Source organism: Equus przewalskii, chromosome 11 (assembly GCF_037783145.1).
Source record: "Equus przewalskii isolate Varuska chromosome 11, EquPr2, whole genome shotgun sequence".
NCBI classification, from domain to species: domain Eukaryota; kingdom Metazoa; phylum Chordata; class Mammalia; order Perissodactyla; family Equidae; genus Equus; species Equus przewalskii.
Genome location: NC_091841.1, coordinates 12,039,113 through 12,054,361, shown reverse-complemented (window position 1 = coordinate 12,054,361; position 15,249 = coordinate 12,039,113). Strand labels below are relative to the sequence as shown.

The window sequence follows — 15,249 nt, the reverse complement described above, 5'->3', positions numbered from 1 at the left end:
TTGAATATATCATTCCACTCTCTCCTAGCCTGTAAGGTTTCTGCTGAGAAATCTACTGAAAGCCTGATAGGGTTCCTTTGTAGGTTATTTTCTTCTGCCTTGCTGCCCTTAGTATTTTTGCTTTGTGATTGACTTTCGCCAGCCTTAGTAGTATATGCCTTGGAGAAAGTCTTTTTGCATTGAAGTAATGAGGAGTTTATTGGCTTCATGTACTTCTAAGTCCAGTTCTTCCCCAGGTTTGGGAAGTTCTCAGCTAGTATTTCTTTGAACAATCTCTCTGCTCCTTTCTCCCTCGCTTCTCCCTCTGGAATATCTATAATCCTTATGTTGCATTTCCTAATTGAGTCAGATCTTTCTCAAAGAATTTCTTCATTTTTTTTTAAATCTTAGTTCTCTCTCCTCTTCCACTTGAAGCATTTCAATATTTCTATCCTGTAAATCACTAATTCTGTCCTCCATAATAAGCTCTCTCTTTTTTTTATGGATTCTAGATTATTCTTTATCTCATTAATTGTGTTCTTCATCTCCAGAATTTCTGTTTGGTTTTCGGTTTTGTTTTTTTGTTTACAGTTTCCGTCTCTTTGGTGAAGTATTCCTTCTGCTCATTAATTTTATTCCTGAGATCATTGAACTGTCTTTCTGAGTTTTCTTGTAGCTTGTTAAGTGATAGCTATTTTGAATTCTTTGTCATTTAGATTGTAAATTTCTGTGAGTTCAGGATTGGTTTCTGGAGACTTGTCATTTTGTTCTGCTCTGGAGTACTAATGTAGTTATTCATGATGTTGGATGAAGTGATCCTTTGCCGACGCATTTATGATAATATCGGGTCACCGATTCCACCTGCCACTGCTGGGAGTGGGCAGGAGCTGTGTTTTCTGGTCCCACCCCTTCTGGTGGAAGTTGCAGGTAGGGCTACTCTGTGTTTGCTCCAGCTGGCCACAGCCACTCTGCAGGCAGTGCTCACATGGGCAGGGCCTCTGTGCTTGGCAGGGACTCAGCTGAGCTGCTGCATGCTAGGTGGGAGGAGCCACACACAGGGGCTGAGCCACCACTTGGAGGATCCCACAGGCTGCTGTGCTCTGCGGGCAGGGGTGCCTTCTGAGTGGGCAGGGTGCTTTCTCGCCTGCACTGCACTAGTGGGGAGGGGTGCCCATGCAGTGTTTGAGTCACTGCCTCTTGGTGTAGAATGTGCCCATGGGCAGGGTCCCCACAGCACGCTGGGCACTCCTGTGGCCCGGGCTGCAATTCCCAAAGCATTCACACAGGCCAGGCTGTCCCCATTTCTTCCAGTCCCACGCGGCTGCTGTGTGAGGATCCACCAACTGGCTCAGTGCTGCCAGGGTCGGGCTGTGCTCACTTGGTTCCACTGCCTCCCGGGGATCCAGTCCACCTACCTTCAGATGTATAGCCCTGTGGATCTCTCAGAAGTCCTCTTGTGCTGTGCAGGGGTCCTCTGCTGGTTAATGAATGTCCAGTTAGTTGTAACTTAAATGGGCGAGACTGAGAGACAGCTCACTCTGCCGTGATGCTGACGTCTCTCCAGGATACCTTTCCAGAGGCCAAAATGTATTAATACTTAAGTCTGTTTTCTAGATTATTCCTGTCTCAGTATTGATATGCTTGGTTGAGTTTTATAAAAGTTTTTACCAGCCTTGGTATAATTGATGAACACCATATATATCAGAACATAGTTTTTACTCTTTTCAATTATATTTTGAGTTTATTGGAGTTTTCTATAGAAATAGTAGACTTTTTTTATGACATTGCTGGTCATATCCTTAAGTTATTGCTGCAAGTATAATCTTTAGCGTTCATTTTATGAAGCATTTTCAGAAGTGGGTTGCGTTGAAAAGTGGGGACTTTTCTTTTTTTTTTAAAGATTTTGTTTTTCCTTTTTCTCCAAGTGGGGACTTTTCTAATTGATGGAACACCTATGTCTGCCAAACATGTGTCTCTGCTTTAGATTGCTGGATAAACAACTGGATGTTTCTTATCTTCTCACTTCCCTCTTATAATAGTTATTCAATAAATATTTATTAAGCATCTGCTGTATGCTAAGTACAGTGCTTTGTTTTAGAGATGTTTAGAGATGTTTTAGTGATGAATAAGATGGAGACACCCAGAACTCGCAGACTAGCGGGGAAGTTAAAGATATAACCAGGCAATTGCATAGAGCTTGCTCTCTCTGGGAAACTTAGCCCTGCCTACCTGGGGGTTTCCAAGAGGAGTTGACATGTGAGCTGAGATCTAGAGGATGAGTTAGAAGTGATCCAATTGAGGGTTGTCAAAGAAAAGTATTCCAGTTAGAGGGAACAGAAACAGAGCGTGACGTGTGTGGGCAGCCATAGAGCATTGGGCTTCAGAGACAAGAGATGCAGCTGAAGATGTAAGGACAGGTTCAGCGTTCTTAACTGGGCACAGACTTGCTCTAAGGGTGTTTGGAAATGTGTGTGGGGGGAGGCATTTTGAGTTGACACAGTAGCTGAGAAGTCCTGAGGTCATCTGTCCCTACACTGTACAAATTGTAGATCAAAGTCCAAGTTGATCTGGCCAAACAGTAGGATTTGGCTATTCCCTGTATAAAGTAGACTAAGAGAATTCCTGTGAGGATTTCAGACTCCGTTCTAAGAGGGGACAGAAAAAGTGGGAAATGAAGTTAATATCCAAGTTACTGCAGTGGTAATCCACTAAACCACTAGAGCTTCAAAAAAGCAATTTTTTAAAACTTTCAAAGAAATTTAATAACGAGCAGCTTATTGTTTAAACTGAATTATCAAAGCCTCGTCACTCCCCATTACCTTAAAGGAAGGAAAAGAAATGAGCATTGTCTTTTGCTGTGTTGTGTCTTTATGTGCCCTCGGCTTTCATCAGTGGCACCTGTACTTAAAATGATATGGAGAAATTGCCCAAGTCCCATGTGAGAAATCTTTTAGGATTGAGTGTTAACGGAAAAGGTTTGTTTCCTCTGAAACAATTGACCTACTTGGTTTTCTATAGTAGTGAACAGTATGTAGCTGATCATGTTTTCCTGACTTTAAAAGGAAGCTCAGAGTCAAATTTTAAAGAGTTGTTACAGGGGCCAGCCCCGTGGCCGAGTGGTTAAGTCCGTGCACTCCGCTGCAGCAGCCCAGGGTTTCATCAGTTTGAATCCTGGGCGCGGACATGGCACCGCTCATCAAGCCGTGCTGAGGCAGCATCCCATATGCCACAACTAGAAGGACCCACAACTAAGAATATACAACCATGTACCGGGGGGCTTTGGGGAGAAAAAAATAAAAAATCTTTAAAAAAAAAAAAAAAGAGTTGTTACAGCAACTATATTCACATTTCTGGCTTATTTTTAAGTCTTCTCTTTAAAATTTGTACTTCCGTTGTATATGCTTTTTGTTAAAAGTCTCCTCATAGTCTTTATGGAAAAAAGCAAGATGTAATTAATTTATACACAAACTGGAAACTTTGGGTGGGAATTTGATTTGTTCAACCAACTAGCCATTTGAATAATTATTATTGTAATTTTAAATCAATTCTGGTGAAGTGCGTTTATATTATTTCTTATTTTGTACTTTTGTAATGTCTTCTTTCAGAGTGGATCCCACCTCAACCGGAATATTTCTATCAACCTACAGGAAATGAAAAGGTACCAGAAATTGTAGGAGAGGAAGAAGGCACAGTTGTCTATCAATTAGATTCAGGTATTGTCATTACCCTCAACAGTGAGTAATTAATCATTACAAAGTTATAATAAACATGTTTCCTGTAATAAATGTGATTTTAAAAAGTCCATAGTTTAGTGATAAATAAACTATCTTTTTCAGACCAACCTGAATGGGAGACCTGATGCTCATGACCTGTCAGCTTTAAAATTTCAGTTGTTTTTAAAATGACAGTCCCTTTTCCGTAATAGTTTTAAGCCCATCTGATAGCATCTCCCTTGTTATTCGCCTTCCTGACAATCAGATGTTGGGTCTTTGGGGAGCTTGCTCTTCTTTTCTCCACCTCCTGTGTGTACTTTAGTGACTCCCCTGTGGCATGTGCATATGACATATGTACTGTGTGGTTTCCTGCGTTACGTTGCAGTCCTAGAGGTGGAAGCCGTGTCTTTTGTAAACATGTGCAGAACACTGTACCCAAAAACAACAAAATACACATTCTTTTCAGGGGCCCATGGTAGATTCCGCAGGATTCTCCGTATGCTAGGTTGTAAAGCAAGTCTTAATATATTTAAAAGGATTGAGGGGGCCAGCCTGGTGGCGTAGTGGTTAAGTTCATGTGCTTCCCTTCGGCAGCCCAGGGTTTGCAGGTTCAGATCCCAGGCACGGACCTAGCACCACTCATCAAGCCACGCTGTGGCAGCATCCCACATAAAGTGGAGGAAGATTGGTACAGATGTTAGCTCAGCGACCATCTTCCTCAAGCAAAAAGAGGAAGATCGGCAACAGATGTTAGCTCAGGACCAGTCTTCCTCACAAAAATAAAAATAAATGGATTGAAATCAGGGCCAGTCCCGTGGCTGAGTGGTTAAGTTCGCTCACTCTGCTTCGGCAGCCCAGGGTTTCGCCAGTTTGGATCCTGGGCGTGGACATGGCACCACTCATCAGGCCATGCTGAGGTGGCATCCCACATGCCACAACTAGAAGGACCCACAACTAAAATCATATATATATAACTATGTACTGGGGGAACTTGGGGAGAAAAAGCAATAAAAAAAAAAATTAAAAAATAAAAAGATTGGCAACAGTTGTTAGCTCAGGTGCCAATCTTAAAAAAAAAAAGGATTGAAATCATACAAAATGTATTCTCTGACCACCACAAAATTAAATTAGAAATCAACAACAGAATGAAATCTGGGAAATCTACAAATATTTGGAAATTGAACAACACATTTCTAAGCAACCTATGAGTTAAAGAAATCAAAGGAGGGGCTGGCCCCCTGGCCAAGTGTTTGGGTTTGTGTGCTCCACTGCAGGTGGCCCAGTGCTTTGTTGGTTCGAATCCTGGGTGCAGACATGGCACTGCTCATCAAACCACACTGAGGCAGTGTCCCACATGCCACAACTAGAAGGACCCACAAGGAAGAATATACAACTGTATCGGGGGGCTTTGGGGAGAAAAAGGAAAAAAATAAAATCTTTAAAAAAAAAATCAAAGGAGAGTTCAAAAATATTTTGAATTGAGTGAAAAGAAATATCAAAATTTAGGGATGCAGCTAAAGCATGGCAAGGTAAATTTATGGCTTTAAAGGCCTTTGGAAGGAAGAAGGGTCTCAAATAAATTACCTAAACTTCTACTTTAATAAATTAGAAAAGTAAAAGCAAACTAAATCCAATGGAAGCAGAAGTAAGGAAATAATAATGAAAAGAATGAAAATAAGTGAAATAGAAATCAGAAAAATAATAGAAAAAATCAAACCAAAAGTTGGTTGTTTGGAAACATCAACATAACTAACAAAACTTTAGCTAGACCAGCCAAGAAAAAGGGAGAGGAGACACAAATTATCAAAATCAGGAATGAAAGGGGACATCAACATCTCTACAGAAATCGAAAGAATTATAAAGTAGTGCTATTGACAACTTTATGCTGACAAATTAGACAGCATAGATCAACAGAAACAATTGCTAGAAAGACACAAATTACCAGAACTGACTTGGGAAGAAGTAAAAAGACTGAATAGATTATAACAAAGAAATTGAATTAACAATTTAAAATCTTCCTGCAAAGAAATTCCTGGCCCAGATGGTTTGACAGGGTTTGTTTGAGTTCTGTCAAACATTTAAACATGAAATAGCACTAAGTCTTCATAAACTCTGAAAACAGAGGAGGAGGAAACCTTTCCCAATGCTTCATGAAGCAGTGTACCCTGACACCAAAGCCAGACAAAGACATCACAAGAAAACTATAGGTCAATATTCCTCATGAATCTGAATGCAGAAATCCTCAACAAAATACCAGCAAACCAAATCCAACACGATATTGAAAGGATTATTCACCATGACCAAGAGGGATTTGTCCCAAGAGTGCAAGGGCCATTCAACATAAGAAAATCGGTGCAACACACCACATTAATGAAACAAAGGGGAAAAACACACGATCATCCAGTCATCTTGATGTAGAAAAAGCATTTGACAAAGTCCAGCCTTTCATGAGAGCAGTCAGAAAACTAGGAATAGGAGAGAATGTCCTGGGGCCGGCCCCATGGCCAAGTGGTTAAGTTCACACTGCTTTGGATCCTGGTCGTGGACCTAGCACTGCTCATCAAGCCATGCTGAGGTGGCGTCCCACATAACAGAACTAGAAGGACCTACGACTAGAATATACCGCTATGTACTAGGGGGCTTTGGGGAGAAGAAGAAAAAACAAAAAAGATTGGCAACAGATGTTAGCTCAGGGCCAATCTTTAAAAAAATAAAAAGAAGAGAATGTCCTCAACTTGATAAAGGGTATTTATGGAAAGGGTAGATCAACTTTACACCCACTAAAATAGCTATTATAAAAATATAAACAATAACAAGTGCTGGGGAGGATGTGGAGCAGGTGGTAAAACTAACATTTGAGACAGAAAGGAAAGGTAATGTTAAAGAGCAATGAGCCAGGAAATGTATATGAACCTTCCCAAAAAAAGGGAAGTAAATTTTGAATTATTAATGTCAGGATGCCAAATTAGTAATAGGGAGAGACATGGGGAGGCAGAGATGCTGCCAACAGGGGCAACCTTTGTCATCCTCAAAAACCATCTGAGATTCATTGCACGCACAGGTACCAGAGCTACTTGGAACTTTTTAAAAAGAGTTCTCTGCAGTTGGGAAATGCTGTTTTCAAGAAATAGAAAGCAAGAAAAATATTCTCACAATTTGAAAATCAATCACTGCTAGAAAGTAATTATCGGGGAATCTATTTTGGTGTAGGAGGAATGTGTAGCAAGTTTAGCTGGTAGAAATAGAAGGTGTTGAGTCAGTGAATGAGGGGAAGCTTTTGGAGAAACAACTAGAAATAGGAGGGATGGACTGCAGTGTATGTCAATTCTACAACCAGAAGAATAAAATGAGCCAGTTACAGCAGAGGGCCCAGCTGACATGTTATTGCACTTGCTCCACTCCCAGTTGCCTTGATTCTGAGCTCTCTTCACGTTAATAACATTATGGTGGAAAAAGTTATATGCTGTGAAGTGGATAAGGTGAAGCAGCTCACCATGTACTTAGCTCCGTCTTATGGAATGTCTGAGGAGGAATTTGGGAGACATTAAACAAAGAGATCATAATGGGTAGACTTGGATAAATAATAGAGAATGTATTGCTCCTGAAACCTCAAGAAATCCTTGGGATCGGAAACCCATTTCACCTCTTACTAACCTGGCGGTAGTCATTTGCAAAAAACCAGATGACCATGAATCCACATTGCTACATCTGTTCTTTTCAGAGATATTTCTGCATAGAAGGAAACCCTGGGGCTGAGAGCTGGTTCTCCTAAGGCACCTTTTGTGAGTTGCCCTAATTGTCCTGTTAAGATGCAATTGTGGCAGATGCACCCAATCTTCATGTCCTTTGGCTACATCAGGAAGAGTTGGGCCAACCCCATTGGAGGAATGATGACATGGAAAACTGAGAAGATGGGGCTCCAGGGAGAATTTGGAAATTTGTCAGCTTAAGGGCCTCAGAGCAACTACTTACTATGAGACTATTGGGGGGAAAAGGAGAGAGGTTTTGTTTTTTTTTTTTTTTTGACAAATGTTACTGTGGGCTATGAATTCGATTGTCTTTATTACCTGAGAGACTCAAAATACTGAAATTCCTATATTAATGACATCTGATTGGTGGTTTGTACTTCGATTGTGGGGCCATAAAGAGAGGGAACCATTTTGGGGCCCTGGCTTTTTTTTTTCTTTTTTTTTTTGAGGAAGATTAGCCCTGAGCTAACATCTGTTGCCAATCCTCCTCGTTTTGCTGAGGAAGACTGGCCGTGAGCTAACAGCCATGCCCATCTTCCTCTACTTTATATGTGGTACACCTACCACAGTGTGGCTTGATGAGTGGTGCCATGTCTGCACCTGGCATCTGAACTGGCGAACCCCAGGCTGCAGAAGTGGAATGTGTGAACTTAACCGCTGCACCACTGGGCTGGCCCCGGGGCCCTGGGTTTTAACTGGATTACACATCCTCTTGGGGCTGCTTCTGCTCCTTCTTCTTGTGTGCTTTTCTTCTTTCACTTTTCTGCATGCATGCTTTCTCCTTTGCTCTCATTTGTTATCCAAATGTTTATTCTCTAAGTCTCCATAGTGACAAGGTTACACATAGAAGCCAAAGTCATCATAATGGGAATATGTTTACTAATGAACTGACTACTTTTGTACTCAGGTGCTGCACAAACGTTACTGTTTGTTTAATGCTAGCATCTGTCCTGTCCCATGGTCAGCATCTCTGTTCATACCAGTCATTTGCTGATTGGTAGATATTGTTAAGATCTGACAATATAATGTCAATAAAGTAAAAATTAATTACAAAGTGAAATGGTGATCCCTACAAGAGATGCAGGATTTGGGGGCTGGCCCTATGGCCTGGTGGTTAAGTTCATCATGCTCTGCTTTGGCGGCTTGGGTCTGGTTCTTGGGAGTGGACCTAGACCACTTGTTGTAGCCATGCTGTGGTGGCAACCCACATACAAAATAGAGGAAGGTCGGCACATATGTTAGCTCAGGGTGAATCTTCCTCAGCAAAAAAAAAAAAAAAAACCCCACCATTTTCTAAAAAAAAAATTAAAAATAAAAAGAGATGTGGGATTTTATGAAGTTGATAAATGTTAAAGAATTGCTTAAATTACTTGCAAAGCCATTGACAAATGAAAATCTAGAAATTTTTTATCAGTTAACAGTTAAAGAGAAGATCAACAAAAGATGACAAAATAGGTTCTTCTGGGCATAATGATAAGAATATTGTGGTACAAAGAGAAGTCCTTGGGAAAACTATGAAGCCCCAAAATAGTTTTGCAAAAGTAACTGCAAAAATCAAAGATGTCACATGTCACTCTCAGTGAATTTGTCTGAAAAATTGCAACCCCACCAAAAAAATCAACAAGTGATTCTTTATTATTCCAAGAACTAGAAAGAGATTGTGATTAGAATCTAAATTTTGTTTAAAAAGATAAAATAAATTTCATAGTTTTTTGTTTTAGTTTCATATTAAAGATAAAATTTCAGTCATAACCTTTTCTTTTCACTAATGACTGTGATATTTTGGTTTCCCTCTTAGGCAGATTCACCCAAGCCAATTCTTCTCAAACTTTTTTTTTTTTTTTTTAAGATTTTATTTTCCTTTTTCTCCCAAAGCCCCCCGGTACGTAGTTGTGGGTCCTTCTAGTTGTGGCATGTGGGACGCCGCCTCAGCGTGGCCTGATGAGCTTGCTCAGGATTTGAACTGGCAAAACCCTGGGCCACCGAAGTGGAGTCTGTGAACTTAACCATGCGGCCACAGGGCCAGCTCCTCAAACTTTTATTTTTGTTACATTTAAATCTGGAAGGATATACCAAAAAATGATAGGGAGTTGATTTTCTTTTTTGTTTTCCCCTTTATCTTTTTTAAATTAATAAATAGATGTTATTTGTACTTTTTTAATAGAATAAGAGTAGAAATGTTTTCAGATCCTCTATTTAGAATATCATTTTTTGCCAACATCCTTTCACATTAGGGTTTCAGTGGGTACGAGCTGTATCTCAGATGCCAGGAGTAGCTATGCAGGAAAAGGAAGGGCTCTAAACCACTTCAAAGAAATACATTGTTTCAAATTAAAGTTCTCAGCAAGGACAATTGCAATTTTGAGTATTCATTGTTGTTAACGTAGAATAGTGCTGAACACATAGAGGGGCTGAGTGATGATAGTACTTGGTGGTGAATGGCTTCTGAGTGGAACCTGACCTAAATATGTCTGTCTCCTCTGCAGTGCCCACCGAAGGCTCCTATTTCACCAGTTCCAGAGTGGGAGGCAAACGAGGAATTATCAAGGACCTTGCTGTCACGCTGCAAGGACCAGAAGATAATGCTCTGCTGTTTGAATCACGATTTGAGAGTGGGAATCTGCAAAAAGCTGTCAGAGTGTGAGTAACAGACGAATTTCCCACAGGGATGATGACTGAAGAGCCTGAGAAGTGTCTTCAGGGATCGGGAGTCAGGAGTGTTTTTGAAAAAGAGAGGTGATGGGAAATGGTTACGAGGAGCAATATTTGTGACTCATATTTCTCCCCAGAATAAAATTTATCTAAATTGTTTTTTCTGCTTATGAAAGAAATTACTGCTCATTTAAAATTTGTATTAATAAAAATATGTAACATAAAAAGTTGTCCTATAATCATACCTTCCAGATGCAGCAACTGTTAAGAGTTTGATGTATATGCATTAATTTTTTTTTTCTGTCTCTGTGTATGTGTAATATACCCAAATTATGTATTTTTAAAAATAGGATAATGGGGGGCCAGCCTGGTGGCATAGTGGTTAAGTTCGTGTGCTCCACTTCAGCGGCCCAGGGTTCGCTGGTTCGGATCCCGGGCACAGACCTATGCACCACTGTCAAGCCATGCTGTGGCAGGTGTCCCACATACAAAGTAGAGGAAGATGGGCATGGATGTTAGCTCAGGGCCAGTCTTCCTCAGCAAAAAGAGGATTAACAGCAAATGTTAGCTCAGGGCTAATCTTGCTTTAAAAAAAAAAGGGTAATGGTATACATACTGTTTGCAAATTGCTTTTTCCACTTAATAAATTTTAGATGTTTTTCTATGGCAGTACCACAGATATATCTCCTTATTTCTAATAGTTCATATTATTCTATTGTATGGATATTCCGTACTTTATCCTGTCTCCAATCGATGGGAAACTAAGATGTTTACAGTTTTTTGTTTAACAGAATTAACACCCTTGTGCCTTAATATTTTTAAATATTTGTGGGGGGTTTTTTAGTTTCTTTTTCTTTTTAAGATTGGCACCTGAGCTAACATCTGTTGCCAGTCTTTTTCTTTTTCCTTCTTCTCCCCAGAGCACCCCCCTCCCCCCGGTACATAGTTGTATATTCTAGTTGCAGGTCCTTCTAGTTGTGACGTGTGGGACGCCACCTCAGCGTGGCTTGATGAGTGGTGCTAGGTCCATGCCCAGGATCCAAACCGGCAAAACCCTGGGCCGCCAAGGCAAAGGGCGTGAACTTAACCACTAGGCCATGGGGCCAGCCCCAGTATTTCTGGTTTTATGGGATAAATTCTAGAATAAAATTGTTGAGTCAAGGGGTTTGAACACTAAGTATTGCTAGGCTTTGCCAAATTGCCCTCCAGCATGACTTCAGTTCCCATCAACAGTGTACGAGAGTGCCTGTTTCCCAGCATTGGAATGTTGATGAGATGGAGGGGAAAATGACACTCTCTTTTAATTTGCATCTCTTTAATTGTGCATGCAGATGAATATCTTTTCATGCTTTGGCATTTGTATTTCCTCTTCTGCAAGTTAGTCCTGCTTCTTTTCAACAAGGTGAATGCATTCCAGAGATGCCCCGTCATCTTCAAATAATTGATGATCAAAGATAAAATAGCACAAGAGGCTTAAGGGTCTCCTCCACGCTGGTGACGTCCAGGATGTAGCTGGCCGCCAGCAGAGGGCTGTGTTCACTGTGTTTCAGAGAAGGGTATGGGAGTGGCTAGAAACTGTTACTGGGTGCGCTAGAAAGGTACCACGAAGCCCACAGAGCTCCCGAACATCCTGCGTGGCAGTGTGAGTTTTGAGACTCTTCCCGTCCCACCCCAAATAACCCTTCTTTCCCCAAGTTGCTGTTAGCCTAATATTTCAGGAGAACTAGGTAAATTAGAAAATACATGTTTGACATAGCAGGCTTCTCTGTTGTAATAAGATCTGTTTTTACCGGGGGAAAACAATATTTTCCCAGATTTGTTTTCTGAGGGGAGTGTGGGGTTACAAAGATATTCTTCTATTTTCTCCGATACAGGGACACCTATGAGTATGAACTCACCTTGCGAACCGACCTCTATACGAACAAATACACTCAGTGGTTTTATTTTCGAGTTCAGAACACCAGAAAAGATGCCACGTATCGCTTCACCATCGTCAACTTGCTAAAACCCAAGAGCCTTTATACTTTGGGGATGAAGCCACTCATGTACTCCCAACTGGATGCCGACACCCACAACATTGGCTGGAGGCGAGAAGGAAGTGAGATCAAGTACTGCAAGAGCAGCACGGGTGACGGGCAGCAGCCCTTCTATTGTCTCACGTGGACCATTCAGTTTCCACATGACCAGGACACTTGCTTCTTTGCACACTTCTACCCGTATACGTACACCGATTTGCAGTGCTACCTCCTGTCCGTGGCCAACAACCCTGTGCAAGCTCAGTTCTGCAAACTCCGAACTTTGTGCCGGAGCCTAGCGGGAAACATCGTCTACCTGCTCACCATCACCAACCCGTCCCGGACGCCTCAAGAGGCAGCTGCGAAGAAAGCCGTGGTCTTGAGCGCCAGAGTCCACCCCGGGGAAAGTAATGGCTCCTGGATCATGAAAGGCTTTTTGGACTTCATCCTTAGCGACTCCCCAGATGCCCAGCTCCTCAGAAATATCTTTGTCTTCAAAGTGGTTCCCATGTTAAATCCAGACGGAGTCATTGTGGGGAACTCTCGGTGTTCGCTGGCTGGAAGGGACTTGAACAGGCATTATAAAACCATTCTTAAGGACTCTTTCCCTTGCATCTGGTACACCAGGAACATGATCAAGAGGTGAGGCCCTTTATCTGCTGATCTTTCTCTGGATGCCGTGAGCACTACCTTACCGGGGACGAGGACTCTTCTGTTGTAAGAATTGGGTATGGCTTTGGGGACAGTCTTTACCGTTCTCTTTGCAGTCACATGGGTTTGTTCATTTTCAGACTTTCAAATCATGACTTATCTTTGGGTTGAAACTGAACATGCAACATTTTAGCTAGAGACATTTCACTAACGGGTGAAATGATTGAATGGAAAAGGTCGGAAGTCTGCGGGTTCTGAGGTCTTCGTGATGAGGCTGGTATAACAATAATAATAGCACCCAACGATTAGTCCGTGCTTATGGATGAGGTGATAGGCAGTATTCTCAGTGCTTTACACCTGCGATCTGTTTAGTCCTCACATTTACCCTATCAATGATCAGTCAGTATCCGCATTTTGTATATGATGAAGAAATTAAGGCCCAGAAAGGTTAAGTAACTTGCCCAAGGTCATACTGCCTAGTAAGTAAGACGTTCGAACACAGGCCCTCTGCTTCCAAAGTCTGAGTTCCTAATTATCTTACATCGCCTCTCATGAAAAAGGCAGAATAAGTCAGTTAGCATTTTCCAAGCCTGTGTAAAAGCAGTTGAAGGCTGTGATGTAACAGCAGCCACCTTAAAGGAGCTCCCATTTCCTTGTAAGTGAAAGTATAGCATGTAAGAACAAGTGAATGCTCACTTTCTAACCATATGTGTGTCAAAGGGTGGCGTGGTGTTGGGCTGGTAGGCAAAAGGGCTAAGAGCAGATGTTAGGGAATCAGACGGGCCTGGCTTTGAGACCTGCTTTTACTACTGGCTGGTTCTGTGACCCAGGAAGTGATCTAACCTCTCTGCCCTTTAGCCTTCTCATCTGCAGAATGGGGATAATAATCCCTGCGTGGGTGGTTACTGCAAGGATTAAAGGAGATCATCCATGTAATCTATTTAGCGTGGTAGCCAGCACATTGTAAACATGCGCTGTTGTTGTCATCATCCTCTTCATCCCACCATCATCATCACGGAGAAAGTGAACATGTCTGGAAGGTTGAACAGGTGACCTGGGTGATCAGGGGACACAGGAGCTGAGCCTTCTAGGAACCAGCCCTGGAACGTCAGGAAGCAAGGCTTTCTTTAGTGCTGTCTTTTTCTCTCTGCAGTTACAGCCTCCACTCTCTCCCTGCTTCCACGGCCCTGCATCGGGATGGGCTTTCTCTCAGTAAATTTTCTCCACTTCCTTGTCAACTTTCTCAAGGTCTGCCCACCACCCCATCCACATCAGGACTTTTCCGTTTCAAGTCCCTCTGACTGGCAGGGGCAAAGAGTACTGGTGACACATTTACAGCAGTGGCTAAGGATGGGGATAGAGTCCTTTGAAGGCCATTGGGTTAAATTTTTCTTAGGAGAGAAAGTATCAACAGACATACTTCAGGAAGAGACTCCAAAAGATCCTTGATTATTCGCATGCATTTGGCTGTCCACTGAGCCCTTTGTTTGCCTCCCTCAATAGACTTCTTGAAGAAAGGGAGGTTCTCTTGTATTGTGATTTCCATGGCCACAGCCGAAAGAATAACATCTTCCTGTATGGCTGTAACAACAACGATCGCAAGTACTGGCTGCATGAGCGAGTCTTTCCTTTAATGTTAAGCAAAAATGCACCAGATAAGGTAAGCGCGTAAGGTCGTTTTCTGTCCGTTGACTAAGGGAGAAGGGAATTCACTGCTTCCTATGTGTAGTGTTCGATTTGCCGCTTTGTACCTCTTTTCATTGTCTTGGGTAAATCCCAGCAACCTGCACTTTAAGAATTTAGAAAGAGGTGAATTACTCTGTTGACCGATGAGAGTAAATAAAATGTGGTATATCCACACAATGGAATGTTATTCGGCAATAAAAAGAATTAAGTACTGAAATTCTACAACATGGATGAACCTTGAAAACATTATGCTAAGTTGAAGAAGCCAGACACAAAAGGCCACATATTGTATGATTCCAGTACATGAAATGTTCAGAAAAAGCAAATCCATAGAGATGGAAAGTCATTTAGTGATTGCCTACAGCCAGTGTGGGTAGCGTGGACTGGGGAGTGACTGCTAATGGGTACTGGGTTTCTTTTCGGGCTGATGAAAATGTTCTAAACTTAGATTATAGTGATGGTTGCACAATTCTGTGAATATAAAACCAGTGAATTGTGTACTTCAAATGGGTGAATTTTACGGTATATAAATTATATGTCAATAAAGATGATTTTGAAAAATTTCTCTGGCTGCTCTGCCTGGCACAAGTTCGGACTCTTAGTAGGCAGAGTTTTCGATCATCTTTAATCTTGTGGTTGGCAGTGGAAGAAGAGACTGAAGGTTGAAGAAGCTGCTGAGGTTGTGTGGGCCTCCCAGAAAGGCTTATGTAACATGAGGTCAGGAAGACCTGTAAGCTGTTAAAGGGCTACTGGGACACCGGCAAAGTCTTGGAGAGTCAGCTGAGTAACTGCTCTGTGACAGTT

The 15,249-nt window shown here is 41.8% G+C and overlaps 1 protein-coding gene across 17 annotated transcripts in view; it reads left to right on the top strand.

Annotated features, from left to right (window-relative positions):
* The window catches only part of AGBL2 (AGBL carboxypeptidase 2), a 44,438-nt gene that overhangs the window by 7,328 nt on the left and 21,861 nt on the right, over positions 1-15,249 (top strand). For all 17 annotated transcript variants that reach the window (XM_070563859.1, XM_070563872.1, XM_070563870.1 and 14 more), the window contains 4 exons: positions 3,585-3,692; positions 9,928-10,081; positions 11,968-12,750; positions 14,263-14,419. In XM_070563859.1, the coding sequence (XP_070419960.1) occupies positions 3,585-3,692; positions 9,928-10,081; positions 11,968-12,750; positions 14,263-14,419 (1,202 nt within the window). The remainder of the gene's footprint in view (positions 1-3,584; positions 3,693-9,927; positions 10,082-11,967; positions 12,751-14,262; positions 14,420-15,249) is intronic.